The 25,871-nt window shown below is 40.7% G+C and overlaps 1 protein-coding gene and 1 non-coding gene across 3 annotated transcripts; one reads left to right on the top strand and one right to left on the bottom strand.

The window, feature by feature from the left end:
- The first annotated feature begins 105 nt into the window (after positions 1 to 105).
- LOC134226506 (uncharacterized protein CG7065-like) lies at positions 106 to 25,871 on the top strand. 2 transcript variants are annotated; one of them, XM_062707328.1, is made up of 6 exons: positions 106 to 243; positions 16,640 to 17,167; positions 17,565 to 17,826; positions 18,442 to 18,692; positions 18,754 to 19,181; positions 22,935 to 25,871. In XM_062707328.1, the coding sequence occupies exons 2-6, from the start codon at positions 17,108 to 17,110 to the stop codon at positions 25,708 to 25,710; spliced, it is 3,777 nt and encodes a 1,258-aa protein (XP_062563312.1). In that variant the 5' UTR covers positions 106 to 243; positions 16,640 to 17,107; the 3' UTR covers positions 25,711 to 25,871. The 2 variants fall into 2 exon arrangements, with proteins under 2 accessions (XP_062563312.1, XP_062563313.1); XM_062707329.1 differs by lacking the exon at positions 16,640 to 17,167 and having other exon boundaries at positions 125 to 243.
- Positions 5,383 to 5,486, bottom strand: LOC134228224 (U6 spliceosomal RNA). Its single transcript, XR_009983887.1, has one exon. It is a non-coding gene; the product is annotated as a U6 spliceosomal RNA (small nuclear RNA).

Genomic DNA, 25,871 nt, shown 5'->3' with positions numbered 1-25,871 from the left:
TCTATTTTTCTTGTTTTTTTTTTGGTTTTGTTGTGTACTTTTCTTTCGCCGGTTGCTTTGTTTTGTGTTTTTCTGTTTCAAATTCCCATTCAAAGTAAAGTACGATTCGACTCTGGACTTTTAAGGAACTGTCAAAGTGGTGGAAACTGTCAAAAATTTGCACTTCGCGTTGTTTTTCCTGACATAGCAGTTTCGTTGGTGTGAATATCTGCGGAAAATAGCCGGAAAAGCTGTCGAAAACAGGTAATTATGGAATAATTTCATTAAGTGCTTCCGTCGTTGTAAAACTAGTGCAAAAATTCATTCGGTTAAACGCAGATTTTTACGGAAATTGTTATCAAAAGTACCGTGTTCGATCGAGAGATAGATTTCAGAAATGGCGGCCGTGTCGTGGCAAAAGAATAGCGCTAGCGTTATGCCATGGGGTATGGCTTTGAGTAAAAAAGTTCGGAATAGTTGACTATACAAACTGATTGCTTTTTAACTTTTTAGAGATATTTTAAACAAAACATTAATGTTTATGTTTGATTCAAAATGTTTCCTCGACAGTATTCCGGTTCGAAGAAGAGGCATTTTTGTCTTTGTTATCAGTTCAGTTCATGTTTGAACTTTTATCTCAAAAATTCTACCTCGATATTCGTAATAATATTCCTTTTAGAGAAGAGCCAGTCGTGGGCTGAGAATCTTTTTAATAAAGATTAAAAAAATCCTAAAAATATTCTGAAAAAATATTTTTTGAATGAATTACTAGCGAAAGATGCCCAGCTTTGCCCGGGTGTTGCAAATTTCATAATGAACTATTTGCAGCACCGCACTCTAGATCAATTTCCAAGCGATTGTTTTGTTTTCCTCAACAGCTAACCCAAAATTGTATTCTAATGATTTTTTTTCATTTCCCCGGTAAATTCCCCAACTTTTTGTGTATACAAACCTTGCGGATCCCAAAACGAATCGATTAGGGAAAACATCTTGCAAATCGGTCAACCTGTTTGCCAGTTAAAACATCAGGAAGGAAATCTTAACTTATTTTTATTATATAGAAACTAGTTTATCGCAATTGGCAATTAATTGCGCTAAAATCAAGAAAGTAGAACTAGGTTTTAGTGTTGTTAAACGCAATCCTACACTCTGGATTCAATTTCTTCAAGTATTTCCCTATCATTTTCCTCAAGACTTTCTTTCTTATTTCCAGCAATGTAAACAATGTCTATAAACAGTAATGTCCCAATTTTCACCCCCTGGTGAATTTATGGTTGATAAAATAGAAAATGTGTTAAAAGCGGAAAAAAATGTTTTGAATTTTTTAATTTGTTTCACAAATATGAATCAGTTTTTACCTTGGAAAGGCAATATACTTGAACGAAACCCTTTTCTTGTCGAAAAAGCTTATAAATTTCTTGACAGGTATTTAAAAAATATTCATTATAAACCACAGGTGGTGAAACCTATTTTAAGGAAATTATGGTTGTTTGCAGTATTATTTACAAAAATAAGAAGAAAGACTGAAATTTCCTAAAAAAAAATGGGTTGACAGAATCGGGTCGAAAACGTGACAAAATTGAATTTAATTATCTTTACTTACGAGATTTTCGGCCCTAGGCCGGTTTATCTCGCTACGTGATAAAATTGAGATGCGATAAAATCTATGAGCCAAACGCATATATAAAACAGAACTGCGCATTAAAAATCCTATTCGACGAGATCGTATTCGAAATTTTGGAGCGAGTACTCGTTGATAGAAACCCTTTCCACGATAGTGTATGAGCAAATCAAATCACCTTATTTTTGACAGTGGAGCCCGGCCAACCATTCGTCTAACTTCTTAGGGTCTGTCTCATTTGGAGAATTAAACTTAAAAGCGACAGTTCGAAAATTAAAAAATCACCCCGTTATAAGAATGGCTGGTCCTAACCAGCAATTCCAATAGGACATCGATGGAAAATGATTCGATATCTGTCAAAAGTAATCTTGCTCTGCGAGCAGGGTTATTTGATAATTATTGAAATGTCACTTTTAAGTTTAATTTCAGTTTAATTATCCAATTGAGACAGACCCTTAAAAGTTATTTATATAAAATTAAATGATTTTATCGGTATTTCTTTATATAATAATGTTTTATCTAGTAAAGTATTATGATATCAACGTAATGATATACTTTGACAAAGTATTTCAAAGCTGGACATCTCTACGTCTTTACCACTAAATTAATTGCAAAAACGATATGATGAAACGTTATCAGATTTCTGATAAAGTACGATTGCCACGTTGTCATATTGGCGTTTGTTTACATCCCGGAAACGATTTCAATTCTAAATGCCGTTGTATAGATCCAATTTACGAACAAATCAACCGCAATCGATGGTTTATGTTTGCATTTGTTTAAATAAGATGAATATGAAAATAGTGTGAGGTGGGATATAATTTCCGTATGTACAAGTACCGTGGACCCCCGATAATTTGAACGGTATACCTCATTCAAATTAACGGGGTTCATTTTTAATTTGAACTTCTGCTCAGTCTATTTGTATCACACGCACAGCACACCCACAAAAGGAGTAAAATTTTATGCATAAAAAGGATAAGTTTTACACACTTTTCCTGTTTTTATGCATAAATGTTAATCATTTGTGAACAAAAGATAGTCATAATTGTGCATAATATTTATTCCTTTTTGTGTGTAGTCCCATTCTCCCACGAAAGAGCGTACTTTGCAGTCATAATTGAATACTTTATAGTCAAAAGAGCATACTTCAAAGTCTTTTGTGTGTAAACTTTTTTAGCAGTGCAGAAAAACTGGTTTCTGGCTGCTCTCTTTGCTGGTTTGTTTCACGCAGAAAAAACTACGTTAAAAACAAACATATTCTAGGTAAATCCAAACATAAATTCAGTTTGTTCTGGCATCAAAAATAAATATGTTTGGATCAAACATATTGTTGCATTTGAAGCGAACGAAAACTTTTTATTGAACGATATGTGCGTTTCAAGTTGTTTCAACCAGCTTGATGTTTGAAGCAAACATGAATATTATTGCATTGGTTCGACCACTCATAATATTTTTTTATCAAGTACCTCAAGTTTTCCGTATGAGTGCTATGATATACGGAGCAAATTATTCGCCATTCCTGGAACTTTTTTTGGAATACCAAAACGCTGAACTGCTCAAACATGAGTATCCTAAAGCAGCTAGAACAACATTATGTTGATATGGAAATGCTAATATCATCTTCCAAACTTGGACGTACATGTTCATGATAGCATTATGTTGACGATTGTTACCAATCGTTCGTCAACGTGCAAGATGCAAGCCACATATGCAGCGAAGTCATCCGTATTCAGCAAGCTGGAGGTTTACTTCTTCACGGGTTCATCAAACGTCTCACTGTACACATGTTACATCGTTCATCTTTTTAACGGTGGATTCCATTTTTTTTTGTAGGTGGTCGATCGGTCACCGATGGCACTTCCATCGATTATGCTTGTATTTCACGTTTGTACACTACCGCCATCTGTTTGCCGCTTGTCCACTTACAGTGCATTTAGCATTGAACGGTAATGTTTTCGTGACGATGATTTTTATTGCATTTTGTTCTCAGTGAGACGTCTATTTCTCTGTGGTCAAGATTTGCTCGACGCTCTACCGGAGGAACGTGTAATATAGTGTCATCAATGAACGTTGACGGAACAGCAGTAGATCGCGTTCTAACTGTACGCTGGAATGCAGAAACGGATGAATTTGTTCTTGAGTTTCACAATATTGCCCATAACTAGAATGGAACATCCAACCAAGATGGATATTTTAGAGGTGGCCATGTCCCTTTATGATCCCTTGGGGCTCGTAAATCCAGTAAGGATTAAAATCCGTATCTTGATGCGACACAATTGGGAAGAAAAGATTTCGTAGGACGATGAATTGAGATGTGACCATATCGCAAAATGGCATGACTGGCTGAATGACCTGCAAAAAGTTTAAACTCCGCGTTGCTTATTAATGCATGCTGAAAAAGTTGTTGCACTCGAAATTCACACCTTTTGTGGTTCTAGTCACTTGGCATACGCTGTTGTGATGTACCGGAGAGAGTGAAGTATCATGACCAGTATTGCACTTCGTTTTTGGCATACAAAGCACGCGTGACACCACTCAAAGCGAACACTTCAGCCGGCTGTTCTCGGCGCAAAGCTTTGCCAGACAGTTGTTGAAAAATATCGTTTGACTGATACATCATTCTACTTTTGGTCTTTGGACGGATTAGACGACGCACGGTGTTGTGCTGGTTGAATTCCAAAAAGCGATTAGTTCCTTTTGTACCTATTCGAGTGAACGAAAGTATCTTGAAAACAAATGTGACAGATTGGAAATACGTTCCATCTTCGTCGAATCCTTCAGACTGCAACGCGTGACAATCCGATGCGAGCTCTGGTAGCGGGGCCTACCTTTTTTCAGCAAAGTAATTATGACTGGCCACCAGAACTAAAGTGCTGTAATATCACGTAAACTACTGGATTCGTAGCTACGATAATCGAAGACAATAATTACACATTTTCTAAAGCACTGCCCGATGCTGAACGATTTTCGAACATCAATCGACTCCTCCAAACTACTGCATAGATATTGCGTTTCTTATGGAACTCTTCGAAAAAGCACGAACATCTTGCTGAAGCTACAAACGGATTTGTGGATCCGTTCAATGTAACAAGACGAACAAGACGGTCATTGACTGGAAGTTTATCCCTCCAGCTAATCCACACTATGGAGGAGCGTGGGAACGTGTTGTAAGAAGTGTAAAAACAGAATTAAATGCAGTGCTCAAAGAGAGAGACGTTGCATACTTTGTTGGTGGAAGTTGCGTTGCGTTGCGTTGTAACGGAGTATTTCGTAGATAGTTGTCATGTATATTCTTTACCTTTCTTACCCCAATTGCTTATGGATTTCCATTTGGGATTCAATGGAAATCCAATTGGGGGTCCAAAATGATAAAACATGAAAGCTATCATTGCCGGCCACGCCCATCTTCTCCGTTACTAGGAAAGGGAAGGAAATGATGATATGACATCTACTTAATGAGAGGCCAGCGACTCACCGACGCCCTCATAGATGTCAAGGAATTGGATGGTGGGTAGGGTATGTGGTTTAGGGGTATCATTATAAGCAAATGATAGAAAATTTGTGGAAATACGTTGGGAGTGACTTTGCTAAGAAATTTATGTCACTCCATTATCCTTGCCGATGATTTTCCTCGGATGGGGCGAAGGTATTAGCCTTGCCCTGGCTAATAGCCTAGGTTTAAGCGCCTTTGCTCGCTCTCTGAAACAAAAAAAGAACAAAAAGAAATTAAATTCCATTTCCCCCTTGATATGATAATGATTTTGATCAACAAATGAATTAAAAATGTGGAACGCTTCACGATTTTGCGTGTCATCCTTGCGCAGGGGCATGCTAATCTTCTCTGTATCGTTCCAATTTTAGTATATGTCCAGCCGAAGCTAGAAATTGATCAGAAATTGGCCAGAAATCGACAATAACTATGAGTTGAATTGAATTTTGGTAATGATCCGACAGCTGCAAGAACATGTGATGTGCAGATGTCAACCATGTAGCATGTGTAGTATGTTCCGTTCAACTTTGAATCGAGTGAAATTTAGTGGGTTTTACATACTGAGATGTATCTTTTTCATGATAAATTTAAAAAAAAAGAATCTATTTCAAGCATCATGAATGTTTTGAATACAATGAATTGTGCTATTTATTCAAGACTGATGAGTAGTATGCTGCATAGAAATGGTAATCTAACAAACAATAAATATTGTCAACGTATGGAAAATCTTAATTGAACATTCATTATGGTACAGAAGTGCTACGACGGATTGTAAAGAGTTAAAATCATACAATTGTTGTTAGCCGTTAATGGACTTCGAACAAAATGAAAACAGAGAACATCAACAGAAAAGGAAGATATTGGCTCTGATATTAGCTTCCAATATGAAGCCATAAGATACAATGTTAACTTTCAAAGTTTTAGCAAAATAATGGTCAGGGACAACAAAATCAGTAAACATCTAAACCATTCAATGATGCCAAATAAAAAAAAGCATACTAATATTACAGTCATAAACATCGTCGCCATGGATGGTACATAAAGTCTGCTCAAACCCATAAAACCATTAAGAAACATGCTCCCCGTAGATTTAATTTCAGAAAGAAACTTTTTACATAACTTAACAACATTCGCGAAGCATAGTAGAATCATATAGCTAGTCCGACTATTCGTCGATTGTAAATTAATTGAACATGGTATCAGCATAATCTCAAAATGAAACCCGGGCGCAACGCGAAACACTTCCAAAAAGCAGGGTGGCCAGTGAGTCGGGAAATCGGGAAATGCGGGAAATATGCGGGAATTCAAAGTCCATGCGGGAAATGCGGGAAAAAGTCGGGAATTTCTTGAAGTTACATAAAAAATCGGGAAAAAAAAAAGTCATCAAGTGTTCATTTCGTTAAGGTGACTCGGGGAGGCACTATACACCGTGTTATTTTTCCTATCTTTTGTCTCTTTCTAGCATTGTCACCTCGTAATTTTGGAGCGGCGTATTTCTGTTTTCAGTTGTTTGATGTAGCTGTAAATGTATCAGCTTGTAGATTGCGAGTAAGTACGCGCCGGTGATACTTTTTCAAAATCATATGTCATTCATCAATCATTGTTGTAGAAAAAAAGTTAAGCATTCAATGATGAAAATGATGACGATTTGATGATGGTTCGTACTTCCCGTGTCACCTTAATCCATGTGTGATTAGACCGATTCAAATTTTAGAAAACAATGTTGTATCCCCCCTCGGATTTTTCCCAGAAACAATATTTTGAGGGGGTAACGGGAAAAAAATCGAATATTTTTGATCATTTTCAAAACATTAGTTAACAAATCCGAGGAGTTTTTGATTTTTAAATTTTAATATTCATTTTTTATCATCCCTCTTGACCTTTTGGAGACCAGTAGGACATAATTTTAATTCAATATTTGTAACGGCCTTATTCTAGTGTACAACGTGAAAAAATATCGTATTTCATTTTAAATTCATAGGATTTTTCATGAAACATTTGAAACTATTTGAGGAATTATACGGCTTTGTAAAATATACAATGGAAAGTATAGTGAAACCAGAATTCTTCAATGTTAATGGATTAGGCTCTTCTCGTTAGTGAGAATGGAAAGCAGCATACCATCTACGCTTCGAAAAGTTAATAAGACCAAGTTAATCTCCGAAAAAGAGAGGAGATGCTTGATCGATTTTCTCTTGAATTGGACTCGAGTTTTGTCTAGAGACTTGTCGACCGTAATTAGTCGAGTATATCCAATAATGCTTAACATATTGATTTTATTAAATGGTAACGCTGTACAGGAGAATTGCTTTAGATTAATGCACAGTGTTTGTTTGGTTGTAAACCAGCATAAGAAAAGACTGGCATAAATGACAAACTCAAATGTTATAATAAGAACATGATATGTAGCAATAGTAGAAATAATCAAATCAATAATAGCTTACTGGCCAAGGTTTTTTTTTTGTCTTTATTTAAGAGACTTGCAGCCCGAGGCTGGCTCGTCTCCGAACTACTGGTCAAGGTAAAATATGTCTCTAAAATTAAAAATATATTGAGGAAAAAATGCGATAGGTAACAAGCATAAAAGAACATGATGGTTATTACAATTATTATCTTTATTATAGAGATTTGCAGCCAAATAGGTTGGCTCATCTCTGAAAAATTAAAGTTTTGGATCAAAAATGTTTATTCGCTCAGCGGATTCTTCTATTTATTTAAGGTTAACTTTATACCAACATTTAGGGCGCTTTGGCCCTTTTTTCCGGTTCGGCAATTCATCACATAACTTCTAATCCCATCCCATCAAAAACAAAGCAATAAAGGGGAATTTCGTTTTTTTTTCTTATTTTTGTGATTATTTTCACCGGACCACGCGTGTTAGCAAAAAGAAGCGACGAGATTGGTGCTGTATTTCTTTGTTTTGCGATGAGATGAATATATGTTCAGTGAGATGAAAAATGGAACAGTTCCCCTATATAGACAAAGAACTGGAAAGAATGAACTCTAGTTGACTCATTATTTTAAATATAAAGTTTTTTTTTAAGTGAACGTCTATTAAAAGAAATTTTAGAATAAAATATAATCATTCACGATTTTTTTTCGGAATTTGAATACAAATTTTTATTTAAAATCTTCAAAATTATATCGGGAATTTATCAAAAAATATCAGGAAATATGCGGGAATTTTAAAATGGAAGTTAAGTGGTCACCCTGGAAAAGTAACACAAAATATCGTAACCTTATAGATAGAAAAGATAGTGTAGAACAATATTGGTTTGGTCTCACCATAATCCATCTGAGACCCGATGAAAACTGTTGCCTGTCATCCTTCATAAACGGTTTATTCTGTAGTAATTTTCTTGATGGAACAGGAAGAGCAGAGGGGCGGGGCGGTTGTAACATTACCAACTAATTACTATGTCTGAAACTTGATTATGCATATGTACAACATGTGATAGATTTAGTTCGGAAAAGGTATTGGAGGGTAACCGCCCCTTCGGTGGAAGTTAAGTGGTCACCCTGGAAAACGACTGGGGTCGTGGGATCAAACCCCACCGAAGGGGCGGTTACCCTCCAATACCTTTTCCGAACTAAATCTATCACATGTTGTACATATGCATAATCAAGTTTCAGACATAGTAATCAATTTCCACTCCGGGTGGCTTAATACCCGGCATATAGGCAATTAACTTTGAATGTACCGAATTACCAACTAGTTGAAAATCAGTAATTACGACTTTGATGGTTGTGTTGATGCTTATGATTTGATTGTGCTTCAGTAATAACAAGTTTATGGGATGGTTGTGTGTATGCAATCTTGCAATTTTGAGTCTTGAGTCCAAATCCTTCAAAGTCAAACCAAGTCTGCACGCCAGTCATCACCGCGTTGATACTCGGAGTACAATTTTTGAATAGTAGTCCACTTCACTTCACGGCGGTCACAATCAACCGCGCTTTATCTATTTGGGTTTCACTAGCGTAAATATGATTGATTAAGTTTTTGGATTGAAAGAAGTCCTCAGAAAGCGAAAAAAAAAATGACAGCGGTGATTTTCACATCTTCACGTTGCATACTTTGTTGGTGGAAGTTGAACATTTAGTCAACAGTTGCCCATTAACTTATGTTTCTACTGATCCTGAGGACCCCCGAAGTATTATACCAAATGACCTTCTATTGGGATTTCATCAATCAACAAATGGTGCTCCAGGTGTGTTTTACGATAGTGATGAAATTATGAGAAAGCAATGGCAGTACGCGCAACTGCTTTTGGATCGGTTTTGGAGCCGCTGGGTCCAGGAATATTTATCAACGTTGCAATCTCGAACTAAATGGAATGTAGCAGTCGATAACGTGAGACTTGGTGAAGATAACTGAGCCAAAGGTGTCTCGAGGAGAATGGCCATTAGGATATTGGCGATGATGAACTTTTCGTCCGCTATGCTGATGTTTGTACTCAGAATTCAACACTGCGTCAACAAGTAACTTTGTTTTTGTCTTTACTTGAGAGCTGGGTGGTGCGGATAGAATCGATTTGGTTGTCAAAGTGAAGCCAAAATTTTCTATAGGTCATTGCGCGCGGCAAACCTAACCTCACTGTTTTGACAGGTACTGGTCCTGTTGTTTACGTTTCGGACTTAGAATTTTTTTGATCCAAATTAAATCTGCATATTGCACGATGTTGAAGACATTCCGTACATTCCGCATTGAAATATTGGTAGTTATCGATAAGTTTAGGTAATTATCGATCAGAAAATCCAAAGAATGATAGAAGTATCTGAAAATTAAAATAAAGTCGTCTGTAAACAACAGGACCAGTACCTGTCAAAAGTCGTGCGTGACGTCACTGTGCAATGGAGTATTGTGCCGGAGCCAAACACTGAAGATTGTGGTTATGTTCGTTTTATATCTTATATTGAGAAGTATTGTTATTATTTGGGAAAAAAATAAAAATAAACTTAGTTTGAGTTTTGCATTCTTTCTAACAAATATATTCACATTATATTTCGAGTGGAAAATTAGTAAGAATGCATCTAAAATGAACTCGTTACGAGATTTCACGAGATTCAGCAGCTTATTGGAGCCGGAATGTATGTAAACCATCGTAAAGTCATGTAGAGTCTCGCGCATTTGTGCGCCTTAATGCAGCATGGAAAGAGAAATTCGAAGAGCGGGAAATGTTTGACAGCCAAGTAACTGCAAAATAATTTTGCTTATGGGATTGATTTCAAAATATCCCGCTACTCGCTTGAGAGCACAAAAGCGGCTCTATCCGCAGCACCCAGCTTGAGAGGTTTTCAGCCCTAGGCTGGCTCACCTGGCTCACCTCTGCTTGTCACTTTTATTTAAGGTGATTATACAATCAAGCCATGTGGTGAATTTTAAATTCACCACACGGTTTTATAGTCCTATTATCTATAGTTCAAATCTAGCGCAATAATTTTCGTACAATGCTGAAATTAAAGTCGATTGTTTAGCATAAGCAAGCAAACGATCTACGGATGTTTCATCCCCATGAGCGTTGTGGTTCTCTCAATTCGTGCTCTTGAAAAATCACTAGAAAAAACACGTGGTTTCCAAGATGGCCGATTTGTGGCTTTGTTGTATAACCACCTTAAAAGAGGGGAAGTCGACGAAGAGAATTCTCTCTTGCGACATTCGCCCTTTTACCAGATAAAGCTTGAAGTAAGCAATTAACCTTCCTAGTGCATTAAAAAAAAGTTACACATTGTGCATTAGCGGGTCAAAAATGACCCCAAATTGAATTCGCTCCCAAAAGTTCATTTTCGAACCGATTCTCAATTTGTTGGAACCAAATTGAAGGTATGGATTCCACGGATGTTGTTACGGACAGATTTTTGCACTTTGGCCATTCTGGTTCCCAGGAATCGATGTTGAAGGAACATAGATTCTTAGGCAAATTTTTAGCGGGATTTCTTGCCTTTCGAAGGGTGATTTTGGAAATGCTCATTAATTTGCGTAGCAATAATTCCAATAGAATGTAGCCATTGTCCATTTCCATGGATCAACACAATTCCTGGTTATTACGCGGTCCGGTGTCCCTCCGGAACATCCGTAGAAGTGGTCAGTTCATTGAACTCATCCTAGAAGAGCGCGGTTTTTTCCAAAGCTTTTCATTATCGAACGCTGAGTAACAAATGATTGTGGTGACCCATTTTGATGGACCTGCGTGGCCACCGGAGGTCCTCCAAAGGATCCGGAACATTCGGTGAAGTGGTCAATTCATGGAACTCATCCAAGAAGAATGCAGTTTTCACAAAACTTTTGATTATTGTAATTTGAGTAACAAATGATTGTGGTTACCCATTTTGGTGGAATTGGGTGTCCACCGGAGTCCTCCGGAAGATCAGGAACATCCGTAAAAATGAAATGGTCAATTAATGAAACTTATCATATAAGAGCGCGGTTTTTTTTCAACGATTTTCATTATCGAACTACGAGTAACAAATAAATGTGGTGACCCATTTTGATGGACCTGTGTGGCCGAATGTCCTTCAGAAGATCCGGAACGTCCGTAAAAGTGGTCAATTCATGAAATACATCATAGAAGAGCGCGGTTTTTTTTTTAAAGCTTTCCTTATAATACTTTGGGTAGCAAATGATTGTGGTGACCTATTTTGGTGGATCTGGGTGGCCACCGGAAGTGTCCCAGAAGATCCGGAACGTCCGTAAAAATGGTCAATTCATGAAACTTATCATAAAAGAGCACGGTTTTTTCTAAAGCTTTTCATTATCGAATTATAAAAAAAAATATTTCTATTATCGAACTCTGAGCAAGACACGACGGAATGTCGTGACCCGTTCTTATTTACCAAAGTGATTATCGGAGGTCTTACGGAAGATACGGAACATCGGTTAAAGTGGTTAATGGATGTAATACGTACTAGAAGAGCCTATTTTTTTTATTTCCTGGTCGTACTCTGAACATGAAATTATTGCCGTGACCTTTTCTCACGGATGTGAGTAGCAACCAAAGGCCCTCCGGAATATACGTATCACACGTAAAAGAGATCAATTCATAAAACCCATCTTCGAAAAACACGCCATATAATCCATAGAAGAAGTAGATGATTCATACTATTCTTCTAAATCTTTTTATTTTCCTAATTTTCGAAACAAATGATCGTAACCAATTCGCATGAATTGCCCACTGTATGTCTTCAGGTACATTCAGATCATCCGTAAAATCGGTCAATTCATGAAACTTGTCATAGTTTTACTATTTTCATATCCTGAGTAATGAATGATCGTTGTAACCCATTCTCAGGAACGTGTGTAGTCATCAATGAAACTCCGCAAGATCAATTCATAAAAATTAGGATGACACTATTTTTTTTTGAAAGGACAATCACATTAACCCAGAAAATATTTTCAAGTATAGCATAATTTGCTTCCATGATCGATATTCAGTCATAAATCATCGACTCATGAAAGTTTGACTTGAAATAAAAATTTACTTTAGTTGAATCTTTTGACAACTTATGGTCAAAAATTTCTTGCAAGATGATGAACCATAAAAAACCTATCTTATAATTTAAATTTTTATTAACAGGGGGTCTATAATGGCAGCAAAGAGGTTCAACTATACTAGAACACCTTAAATTTTCTTAAATTTTTAGGGTGACAATATCAGGTCGAAAACGTGATAAAATCGTGTCGAAAACGAGAGAAAATCGAGGGCAGACAAAATCGCGAAGTGACAAAACTGGGTTGATACTGTTTTATTAGGCTAACATGATGAAACTTTTATGCCCAGAGAAGTCGAGAAAATTTCCAACCCAAAAACTTCCTAGACCGGACCGGGAATCGAACCCCGCCACCCTCAGCATGATCTTGCTTTGTAGCCGCGAATCTTACCGCACGGGGGCACGGAAAAGGAGGGCCCCGCAGAAAGCATCACAACAACCTTCATGGGATGATCAATAAGTAGAATAACAAACAGTTTTCAAAAGATCGTGTTCTAGTAGGATGAGTATCAAGTGTTGACCAATCCGTAGGAACTTTAGAAGGACATCCAGTAATCACTTGAGTCATGTGTATGGATTACGAGAGGGCCTCCACTGGCCATTCAAGTCCATAACTGAGGGTCACGACAAAAATATCTTGCTCAGATTTCGATAATAGATTTTTTGTAAAACCATGCTCCTATGATTCGAGATTCGTTAGTTTGCAGCTTTTAGGAATATTACGGGCATTATTCATGAAGGAGTGGCCACTCAGGTCCAAAAGAATGGGTTACGATAATTTTCTATAACTCAGAGAATGTTAATAAAAAGCTTTAGAAAAGCCGCGTTCTTCTATGATGAGTTGCATGGAATGAACATTTCTACGAATGTTCCGGATCTTAGAAAGGACCTCCGGTAGCTACTCAAGAACATTTAAATGGGTCACCACTATCTTTTGTTACTCAGAGTAGCTTTGTAAAAATCGCACTCTTCCATGATGAGTTTATGAATTGAGCATGAGCATGAGCATGAGCATGATTGACCGCCCACGGTTGCTACTCCGTTATTGCCAGGTCAGCTGTAATTACACAGAGAACCAACAGATGACGTTTGGGACTAACATCATCCTCAATGTATAAGAACTGGTGACCCAAAAATAAGCAATACCAGCGCCGGCCGTGTCCGAATGCAGGTCAATTGAGGAATGGGTAGGATAATGTTGACATGATTCTCGCTTTGATAGAAGCCGACGAGTCATCTGCACTTCCACGAGAAATCACTGGGATGTTGGATATATGGGGTAGGGAGTGTGGCAGGGTTCGTTTTGGTGAACGGTATGCCGTGTATAGCGTGTAGTTTGATCGATGAAAACAAAACTAATAATTTTAATTTAAGGCCGCACAAAGCAGAACTAAATTTCGGTGACCGGCTGATCGTTCTGCTTCCCGAAGAAAATATGTCTGGACGCGATATAAACTTTAACTTTCTAATTAATTTACACACCCGCACTACGCAGAACAAAATGTCGGTGACCGGCCGATCGTTCTGCTTACCGCACAAAGCTAAACACAATTTTGATGCCGGCTGATCGTTCTGCTTAATGAAAAAACATGGACGCGATCTACGATCGTTCTACGTCCTACAAAACACGAACAAACCTGCACTGATTGTTTCAATTTCTTATTAATTTATCCACCCGCACAACAGAACCGGACATTTAGATAATCGCGCGATTACTTCATGATGAGTTTCATGAATTGACCACTTTAACGGACGTTTCCGGATCTTCCGGAAGACCTCGGTGGCCACCCAGGTCCTTCAAAAAGGGTCATCATAATCATTTATTACTCAGCGTTCGGTGATTCAGCTAATCCATGGTGAGTTTTATGAATCGACCACTTCTACGGATGTTCAGGATCCTCTTGAGGAACTCTGGTGGCCACTCAGGTCCATCACACTGGTTCACCATAATCATTTGTTACTCAGTGTTCGATAACGTTCCGGATCTACTGGAGGACCTCCGGTGGCCACCCAGGTCCACCAAAATGGGTCACCACAATCATTTGATTCTCAAAGTACTATGAGGAAAAGCTTTGGAAAAACCGCTCCCTTTTATGACAAGTTTCATGAATTGGCCATTTTTACGGACGTTCCGGGTCTTCTGAAGGACCACCAGTGGCCACCCAGGTCCACCAAAATGGGTCACCACAATCATTTGTTACTCAAAGTACGATAATGAAAAGCTTTGAAAAAAAACGCGCACTTCTAGGAATTAGGAGTGAAATAAATAGTTGGAAAATATTGAGTATTGTGCGAAATAAATGGGAGACTTTTTAAAAATTATCAATCATAAACCTATGGCTTCCAAAAAGTATAAATCCTTAGTTTTCTGTGCAGTGAGCCGGGAATCGGGTCCATAGGCCCAAGTAGTGATTTACCCTACTTAGAGAAATCATAGTGGAAATTACGATTTCTCATGTCCTTGTTAGCTTAGCTTAGCTTAGACTGACTGTACATATCAATGGTTGCTACTCCGTGATTGATCAGAACTGATGTTGTTGATGTCACAAATGTTGATCAATAACGGCGCCGGCCAAGTCCTTACAGTCAGTTGGGAAAGGGAGGGAATGTTAGTGTGTGGTTATTGTCGCTACTAGAGACCGAGAATACCTCTGCATCTCCACAAATACCACGGGAAGGAAGTTGTGTTAGTTGGGTGGGGTAATCAGTAACATAGATCGGGATTCACCATGGAAAGTTATGTGACCCATGCAACTTCTACACTACAGGATTTGCATTTCCTTAATATTTTGTTCAATTGTTCATCCTTCGCGAGAATGAACAATCAATTGCTCTAAGTGAGCGATTGGTCATTTGAACTTCGGATTAGGCGTCTGCGTCTTTTTCTCTAACTTACGAAAAGTAAAAAAGAAACGGGATTAAAATTGAAAATAAAGTCAACCACATTGATAGTAATCGGAAAGCTAATGTCAATCGCCAACCCTTATTTTATCTCTCTTTGAGGTTAAATAAGAAAGTTCAGTCAGCCATCCTAGGCACCCTAACTCGCAGTGGCCATGGGAGGGGTCGTCAAGCCCTTGGACATAGTCCCTGCTGCCCTGCTAATAGTAAAAATTACGATTTCTCATGTCGTTGTATGAAAAAATACCTACACATGTCATGTGTGTCTCATATTGAAAGTACCTATTAAAAATTTGTTGACCTCATTGCTAAACTAAACAATGTTTCAATCATACTAAATTGTTTCACGGTAATCTATCGAATGATGAACAGCTCAGCAAAATTTCAACAAGAACCTTAGCTGGAAGATAGGTCTCCAGTTGACCTTGCAAGTAAAGGCATAGTATTGTCATTCCGGAGATGGCGAGATCGATTCTCGGTCCGGTCTAGGTTTTCGGGTTGGAAACATTCTCGACTTCCTGAGCATAGTGAATCCATGTTGTGCTTGCCACACAAAATGTATAATCATGAAATGGTGGACTTAGAAAAACTTTCAATTAAACCTTGAACGGTGGGAAAGCTAATAGAATACTAAATTGAAAAGTTGAGTGTTGACTGTTGACATACCGGAACCGTGCAGTGTTCAGAATGGCAATATTATTTGTCTGAATCTGACAGGTGTGTAAAATACAATAATGACTTAGTCGCATGCCTTCAATTACGTGCTTAAATTTAATAGACCTTATCAACTTAAAAAGAAATAGCTTTCAGGACTTTGTTACGTAAGTCTGACACGGTCCTGAGAGTGAGTATTTGGAATTGGTATCATTCTGCTGATTATTAAACACAGCAATAATCTATCGAAGTCATCAAAATATTTCGAATCGTGTCGGCGTTCAAGGTTCAGGTAATTCGTAGTCGTTTCACATTCAGTGAATTTTCTCGATTTATAGTTGGTACCAAATTGGGAGCCGTTTTGGTAAGTATGAGAACTGCAAGCAGTGTAAATTTTCTAAACCAATATTTACTTTCAAATAAAATGTACAGTTATATACCTTAATAAAAACTATATATTTCGCTTTATAACAGTTTATCATTCTTTTTGCTTCTATTCCCTACAGATTATTGAAAATTCATGAATGATAGTCCTTCCCGCGCATTGAATGATTGAACAATATTAAACATCACCCAAAAATTAACTAAACCAGTCAAGCGTTGCAGTCGCGCACTCGCGCATTGCGAGATCCTTTGCGTCTGTGTTTCGAGTGTAGAAATAGTGTTTCCAGTATTTGTGTTAGTGCCTGTGTAGATCACAGCTGAAGTGCTGCGAAGTGCAACGGTTTGTGGCTAATCCTCCGATTCAGAACCTGACTGCTATCCGGTTCTGGACTCGTACAAGAATTAGCACGGTTGCGCATTGCTTCGCTAAAATAACATTCGCATGCAGAAGTGTGGACGGAAGTGAAGTGCTGGAAAGTGTAACGAACCCAAGCGGAATCAGTGTTGTCGCGTGAAGCGGAGGAACACCATTAGTCAGGAGGTACAGGGCTGCCGTATCTGTTGGGCAGTACCGAATTCGTCGCAGCGACATGGACGAGGACATAGCCCGGATCGGTGGAGGAAATAACGACAATGAAGCGAGGACTCAGGTAACTATCGTTCAATTTAAAATATTTTTGATCACGATCGGTCACCATTTCTTTTGTTTGCTTACATATTTTGAGAGACGGGCATTGGTTGGACTGAGACGGTAAGTTCAATGCCGGAAATAAGGAAGAAGGCCGCATCGGGAACATCTCTGTGGAAGAAAAACTGTGTCGATTTATATTTTACGGTTTGTCGGAATCTTGGTTTCAAATTTGTGTTCCAAATCTTTCGAACATTCGGTTTCGTTTCTTTTGTCATAGTGCTTAAAACCAGTGTTGAGTGAGTCAGTGAACAGTGCAAGTGTTTCTATAAGTGTTTCTTCATAACAACGGATTAATTTAGTGCAACTCATGCAACACTTTGTAACTGGAAACCCTTTCCTTCCATTTCTTTTCACAGACCGAGATCGATATCGAAAAGCATGTGCTCAATACCACGGTCAGGCTTTCCGACAATACGGACGGAAAGGTCTTCAGTCGAAATGGGCGAAACAAGGAGAACCAGCTTATTTATTCGTGTCACCTTTGCGGCGTTACCAACCTGCCGGGGGAACGCGTCTTTCAAACTCATATCGCTGGTCGGAAGCATCAAAGCCGGATGAATCTGCCGACGATCGATGCGGAACACTTCCGTAATTCAACTGCTCCGAAAGCCAATAAGAGTAAGTCAATATTAACGCCTGATCACGAAAATAAGTCTAATGTTATTTTGTTTATGGTTTTGTTATACACAAAGGTGTATCGAAAGGCCATGAAATTATTCGAAAGCAGCGTTACTAGTATGCACCAATCATCTCAGTTTCACGATTTGAAGTGGTGTATATGTATGTTTGTGTGTGCGCATCCGTGTGTATCCGATTTTCCTATATCCAAGTTTACAACAATTTGCTCTGGAGAGAAAATTCTTTCCCGTTGTTTACTATGGCAATCAATGGAATTTGGTGAAAATGTAATTCTGAAACTGAGTGTGCAAAGACAAATCAGACGTAACATTTCTAGATTTCGCATTGTTTAGCTTTTGAACGATAGAATTGAATATTCGTTGTTCAATCATCTCACTAACTCAGTTTTTTTTCGCTCAACCAAACTAAATTTGAACATCACTCTTAGTTTAGCATCTGCTTGTATGTGGCAAGTATGTGGCCTCAGTTCAGCAATTGAATGAGCAGTCATTCACCTAACAGTATTGCTTTCTCTTTTATGTAACATTCAGTACCCTCTAATACTCATTTAAAATAGCATCACCACTAAGGAATTTTTTGTATTCATTTTTATAGTCCATATGCACATTGCGCCGGGTGAGCCGGTTCCACCAGGGATGGAGAATGAGGTGAAACCGGTGGCGGAACTTCAGGCCACCATAGACCGCTTCAAAGAAGGCCCGATGATTGGGCTGGAGTACATCATGGAACTAAGCTCTTCCGGAGCAAAGGAACCTAGCTACCATTGTGTTTTGTGCGATAAGAAAGGCGACCCTAGAACCATTGTAGTACACATCACTAGCTTCATTCACCGAATGAAATTTCTGGTGAGATTGGAAACCAAAATTTTAGAAATTTAGCATTTTTCAAATTCTACTACTTCCGTAGGAAAAGCACTATCCGACGGTGGTCAATGAGTTAGTGCCCTATCGTGGCCAACGGGGTGCCACCAAGGAGATTATCGCCCGTGTCGTCCAAACTGTTTGTGAAGCGATCGAGGATCACCATGGGCGCCTGACGCCGAACGTGCACGAAAGTGGCGACTATTCCCGCAACAAGATGAAGTATCAGCAGGAGGTATTCTTTGAGAAGCACTTTGACGAGCGTACGGGACCCAAGTTTGTCGAAGTTATCGACAAAAAGATGCTACAGGAGCAGATTGCCGCGGCGAATGGCACACTGACGGCCGAGCTGGTACGCGATCCCTCCCCGCCGGTTGTGCAAGCTCCGCAGAAGAAAGTGCGTCCGACGCGGGCCGATCGCAAGAGTTTGGATTCGATTTCCAGTGCCGCTTCGGTGCAGAGTATTTCCTCGGAGTAAGTAAGGTTGGAAGACCAGAAAATGAATAGTATTCATATAAAGTTTTATTTCACACAAAAAACTGACCTTACAAGAGCAAGAACACATTGAATTGATGTTCTGAACTGGATACTTATCGGCATAAGATTCTTGTCGGGACTTTATTTTTATCTAAACTGTATAAACCGGGCAGATTTTTTTTTTCAAATCTATCGAAACTGTGTTTTAGATTTGTAGCAGTTAAGTGTTATACCCACCAGAAAAAATATTTTGTCTATTGTTGGAATCATCCAAATTTCTACTAATCGAAACTCGCAAAACGTTATATAATTATTTATTCATACAGTCAAACCTCCATGAGTCGATGTTCTATGACTCGATATCGACTCATGGAAGCAAATTATTCCATACTAAAAAATATTTTCTGGGTTACTGTGATGGTCCCTTCAAAGAGCTTTCCAAGGTTTTGTTACTCCACATCTCGATTTTTCCATGAGTCGATGGTCCCTTCAATATCGACTCATGGAGGTTTGACTGTATTACTTTAGGGTGTTACTTACGTTGGCTCTTTATACCTCTCAGGGTGCTCTGGGGCCATGAGTGAGTGTGTGATGATCTACAGCTCTTGAACCATATCCAGCTTTTTGGAAGCTTGTTCTAGATTCACCAGAACTGCTCCCGATCTTGACCGAATTTCATATTTGCATTGCATATTTTCTACTGGGTTTATTTAGATTTAGGCTCGTCTCGATCTCTTTGTTGGACTTGGCGGAGCTTTGTTCCGGGCTTACTGAAAGCTTATTCTGAACTTATTCAAATCTTGCGTGAACCTAGATCTGGACTCACCGAAAACTTTTTTTTTGTACCTTGTTCCAAACTTGACGAAATCTTGTTCCGGAGTTGCTGGAACCTATATTTTGGAATTTATTTAGAACTTGTCGTAACTTTGTTCCAGAACACCTTGTTCCGGACTAACCAGAGCCTTGTTCCAGACTTTTCGGAACTTATTTAGAATTTGCCGAAATCATGTTCTGGACTTGCCGGAAATACCAGAACTTATTTAGAACTTTTGGCAAACTTATTCCGGTATTGTCGGAACCTCGTTCCGGACTTCTTGGAACCTTGTTTCGAACTTCTCGGTAACTTGTTTCGCACTTGCCGTAATGTTGTTGCGGACTTGCCGGAACTTGTTTAGATCTTGCCGGAGAATTTTTCCAAACCATGCTAACATCTAATTCCTGACTTGCCGGAATTCGATTTCGTCCTTGCCAATAACTGATTCCGGAATTGTTGTAATCTAAACTTGGTGAAAACTTGTTCAGGACATGTAGCTACTTATTTAGAACCTGTCGGAACATGTCAAAACTTATTTAAAAATTGCCGTAACCTTGTTCTGGACTTGCCGGAACCATTTTTTGGACTTGCCGTAACCTTGTTCTGGACTTGCCGGAACCATGTTTTGGACTTGCCTTAACCTTGTTCCGGACTTGTTGGAATCTTGTTCAAGACTTGTCGGAACTTATTCAGATTTTGTCGAAAACATTGTTTCAGATTTGTCGGAATCTTATTCCGGACTTGCTGGAAACTTGTTACAGACTTGCCAAAATCTGGTTCCTGAGTTGCCGGAATCTGATTATGGATTTACCAGAGTCTGGATCGAGACTTGTCGAAACATGTATTCGGACTAGTAGGAATTTGGCTTTTGACATGCATGTATCTGGTTCCGTACTTCTCTGAATCTTGTTCCGTACTTCCCGGAACCTTCTTCCGGACTTACCATAACCTTGCTCCTGACTTGTCGGAACATATTTAGAACCTGCCGAAACTTTGTCGAAATCTTGTTCCGCACTTTCCGGAACTTTGTTTTGGACATGCCAGAACATATCTAGAAATTGCCGAAGCTTTTTTGGAACTTATTCAGAACTTGTCGGAACTTATTGCAGAACGACCTTATTCCGGTGTTGCCGAAATCTTGTTCTGAACTTCTTCCTGACTTGGAACTTTTTCCTGACCTTGTTCCTGACTTGCCATAACCTTGTTTCCGATTTGCCATAACTTATTTAGAATTTGTCGTAATCTTATTCCAGACCTTGCTGAAACCTGATTCCTGACATGCCGGAACCCGATTTCGGTCATGACAAATTTGATTCCGGACTTGCCAATGCCTGATTCCGGTTTTGTCAAATTCTGATTCCATACTTGTTGGAACCTTGTTACACATGCTAGAACTCATTTAGAACTTTCCGGAACTTTCTTCTGGACTTGTCGGAACCTCGTTTCGAACATGTCGGAATCTTATTCCAAATTTTCCGGAACCTTGTTTCGAACCGGATACTTGTTCTAGAATTGCTGGAACCTTGTTGAACTGGTCGGAATCTTGTTGCGGACTTGCTGGAATCTTGTTCCGGAATTTCTGGAATTTTGTTTCGGACTTGCAGGAATCTTACCCCGGACCCCGGAATCTTACCTCGGACTTGTTTTCGAAATTTTGTTTCGGACTTTCCGGAACCTTGTTTCGGACTTTCCGGAACCTTGTTTCGGGCTTGCCGAAACCTTGTTTCGGACTTGCCGAAACCTTGTTTTGGACTTTCCGGAACCTTGTTCCGGACATGCCGGAACCTCGTTCCGGACTTGCCGGAACCTTGTTCCGGACTTGCCGGAACCTTGTTCTGGACTTGCTGGAACCTTGTTCCGGACTTGCCGGAACCTTGTTCCGAACTTGCCGGAACCTTGTACCGGACTTGCCGGAACCTTGTACCGGACTTGCCGGAACCTTGAACCGGACTTGCCGGAACCTTGAACCGGACTTGCCGGAACCTTGTTCCGGACTTGCCGGAACCTTGTTCCGGACTTGCCGGAACCTTGTTTTGGACTTGCCGGAACCTTGTTTTGGACTTGCCGGAACCTTGTTCCGGACTTGCCGGAACCTTGTTCCGGACTTGCCGGAACCTTGTTCCGGACTTGCCGAAACCTTGTTCCGGACTTGCCGGAACCTTGGTCCGAACTTGCCGGAACCTTGGTCCGAACTTGCCGGAACCTTGTTTCGGACTTGCCGGAACCTTGTTCCGGACTTGCCAGAACCTTGTTCCGGACTTGCCGGAACCTTGTTCCGGACTTGCCGGAACCTTGTTCCGGACTTGCCGGAACCTTGTTCCGGACTTGCCGGAACCTTGTTCCGGACTTGCCGGAACCTTGTTCCGGACTTGCCGGAACCTTGTTCCGGACTTGCCGGAACCTTGTTCCGGACTTGCCGGAACCTTGTTCCGGACTTGCCGGAACCTTGTTCCGGACTTGCCGGAACCTTGTTCCGGACTTGCCGGAACCTTGTTCCGGACTTGCCGGAACCTTGTTCCGGACTAGCCGGAACCTTCTTCCGGACTTGCCGGAACCTTGTTCCGGACTTGCCGGTACCTTGTTCCAGACTTGCCGGAACCTTGTATCGGACTTGCCGGAACTTTGTTACGGCCTTGCCGGAACTTTGTTACGGACTTGCCGGAGCCTTGATACGGACTTGCCGGAGCCTTGTAACGGCCTTGCCGGAGCCTTGTAACGGCCTTGCCGGAACCTTGTTCCGGACTTGCCGGAACCTTGTTAAGAACTTGCCGGAACCTTGTTACGGACTTGCCGGAACCTTATTCCGGACTTGTTGTAATCTGTTTCCGGGTTTCGGCTTTTTACATGCCGGTATCTGTTTCCGGACTTGCCGATTGTATAAATCTGTTCGCAGTTCAGTACTCTAACTTTTGCTTTTTTTCTCCAATTTATTCCAGTGATTCTCCCGGCAAAACACGTTCAGGAGTACCGCGAACCGTAGGCAACCGATCAACGGAGAGACGCCGTCATGCGTCCAACACCTCGCCATCTCGCGATCGTCGTCGCAGTCCTGACAGACGTCGAAGTCCCCCTCGACGAAGCCCCCTTCGACGCCGCAGTCCGTTGCCATTCAGGCGCAGTCCGCTACGTGGACGTCATAGCCGAAGCCCACCACCAAGGCGCCGATCGCGTAGTCCTCCACCACGGAGGCGAACATCGCGGAGTCCTGTGCGAAGGCGTAGCCCTGTTAGCCGCCATGATCGTTCTCCGTTGCGTTTCGGGGATAGGAAATCCCGTTCACCCGTACCCGAGAAACGCAAGGCTCTGCCGACACCCAAAGAGCTGTCATTGCAAGCATCGGAAATTGCTCACGAGCGTTACAAATGGGAAAAGTATCGATGCTCCCTAGAGATTGCCGTTGCGCAGTTGGATAAGGCATTCAAAGAGCATGAAAAAAATCCAGAGAAACATCCGCTTTATCCAGACGAATGGAAAAAGTTCTGGAACAAACGCTACAAGGAGCTTCAGGCAGAAAAGAAAGACCCGTCGAAGCATGACTTTAAACCAGAGTGGATCGGATACTGGACTAAGAGGATGAAGGAACTACATGACGAAGCGATTGACAAGAAGAAATCTGAGATTAAGAAAAAATTCAACTTGCCAGATGAGGATGCAGAGAAGGTGAAGAATTTGAAGGAGCAGTACAAGGTGAAGGTGGCGAAAAAGAAACCCATAGCTACAGAGCCAATCGAGTCGAGTGAAGACGAAAGAATGAGTGTGAAGTCCAAGAGTTCTGTAAAACAAAAAAGCAGTCGTGTGAAGCGTTCAAGAAGTCCAATCAGCGACGATGACTTCGAAGAGACGTCTCGTCATAGCGGTAGCCACAGCAGACATTACAGCAAGGATCGGGAGCGTGATAGAGCCAGAAGTTACCACCGAGGTCCATCATATATGCAACATCAGCAGGGCTATGATGATTGGGCTAGTAACTATTACGGCCCGAACAAGAAAGTGTTTGTTCGCACCGAACTTGACGCCGAAGACACCAGTCCGCTCAACTTTGTTGCAGTGTGTCGGTTGCTGACCGCTTTGGAAGATTATTTAGGTAGTTTAGGGCCGAAAGTGATTGACCTACTTTCGAAATCGTTGGCTTTGGAGAAGGTCAAAGCAAACTCGGCAGATGAGTTGCTTCTTAACGAAGATAACTGCATGTTCCTTGAAACTGTAAAAGAAAAGCTCAAAGGTCATCTGATGGCCGATATGGTTGAACTGCCAAAAATAGCCCCAATCAAGAAAGCGATTAAGAACATTGCCAGTCTAATCCATGAAGCATCTAAGAAGGAGAAGATAGAACCGCAACCAGAAGCATCAACAAGTTCGGCGCAGATCGCGTTCGGTCCAGATGGGTCAGTGGACAAGGCCGCAATTGCTCAAAAGTTGGCTGCTGCCTTGGTAGCACAAGGCAAGACTGACTTCACTAGTGATGAGTTGGAAGAGCTGATCAATGTATACGTTGCCATGGCGGAGGCCTCAAAGGAAAAAGCTAAACCAGTAACGGCTAGCAGTTTTATCAATGAGACAAGTAGTGCTCCGGAAAAGAATGAACCAGAGAAACGACAAGAAAGTTCAACGCGTCGTTCGGAACCGGAACCTGCTGACGACGGCAATGCTTTGGAAGGTCTCACAGATTCAGATCTGCAAACTCTGCTTCAAAACTTCAAGGATCTCTCAAACGAAGAACAGTTGCATTTAATTTCTCATCTCAAGAAGTTGGAAAAAACTGATCCTGTGCGAGTGGAAAAACTGCGCAGGTATGTCAACTTAGACGAAAAGTCTTCGAACGATCGTCAGAGAGAAGAGTATTACGAAGAAGATGATCAGAATTACAACGACGATGATAATGGCGAAGACTTTAACGATGACAGGCAAAACTACAACTTTTCAGTGAATCAAAGCAGTCAAATAAAATCGTTGGTATCTGGCAGTTATGGTGACGACTCGCCAGATCCATTCGCTCAGAAGAAACTGATTGATTCGGAAGACGAAGACGACTACACCTACGACGATGTAGTTCGAGCAGCTTCCAAAAACGTAGTAGTCCCTCCAATGAACACCAACAGCAAAAAACCTCCAGCCCGCGGAAACGACTTCGCCGAGGATAACTTTGATGGGAACTCAAACTTCTCGCGAAACAGCAACGAACAGAGTAGTCAGCTCGATACTCAGAACATAATTGCCAACTTAATGGGATCTCTGCCTAAACCTGGCTCGTCTCAAAGCCAGCAAGGCAGCTACGGTTCACCTATTTCGACCATTGGCCAACAGGAGAAACCCAGGCAAAATCCCAGCATTTACGACGGTTCAAATCCCGCATACGGTAGCAACCCGTACGGGAACAATTCCAATCACCCGCCCGGACCGGGTGCGGCACAGGGTGGCTTCATGAACCAACAAAACCGACCGCAGTTTGCCCCAATCCAAACCGCCAACACCAGCGTCAACAGCATGCCGTACTACTACCAGCAACAGATGCGGGCCCAGCAGCCGCCAATGAACCCGCGGATGCCGCAGCATCAGCAGCAGCAGCAACAACAGCACATGAACAGTTACGGCGGAGGTCGACCACAAATGCAAAGTACCTTCCCCTGGCAGCAGAATTCCGGCCAGCGACAGCCTCCACCAGGGCCGCCAGCGTATCAACAACAGCAGCAATACGGAAACAACTACTATTGAAGTTGTGCCACCGGGTCCCCGATGGCTTTACATAGAAGATTATGTAAGAATTAGGCGATATCGCTCGAAGGTAAATCATATTTTCATTAAGATGATAAACTAAACATTATTCTATGAGAACTGAAAAGATAATTCTTAATAAATTTTAGTCGTATGGAGAA

This window comes from Armigeres subalbatus, chromosome 3, assembly GCF_024139115.2.
Source record: "Armigeres subalbatus isolate Guangzhou_Male chromosome 3, GZ_Asu_2, whole genome shotgun sequence".
Classification (NCBI taxonomy): domain Eukaryota; kingdom Metazoa; phylum Arthropoda; class Insecta; order Diptera; family Culicidae; genus Armigeres; species Armigeres subalbatus.
This window is presented reverse-complemented; position numbering and strand designations above follow the sequence as displayed.

Coding starts and splice junctions, on each gene's coding strand:
- LOC134226506 (XM_062707328.1), top strand. CDS start 17,108: ATGGACGAGGACATAGCCCGGATCGGTGGAGGAAATAACGACAATGAA. Junction 17,168..17,564: donor ACAATGAAGCGAGGACTCAG/GTAACTATCGTT, acceptor TTCTTTTCACAG/ACCGAGATCGATATCGAAAA. Junction 17,827..18,441: donor TGCTCCGAAAGCCAATAAGA/GTAAGTCAATAT, acceptor TCATTTTTATAG/TCCATATGCACATTGCGCCG.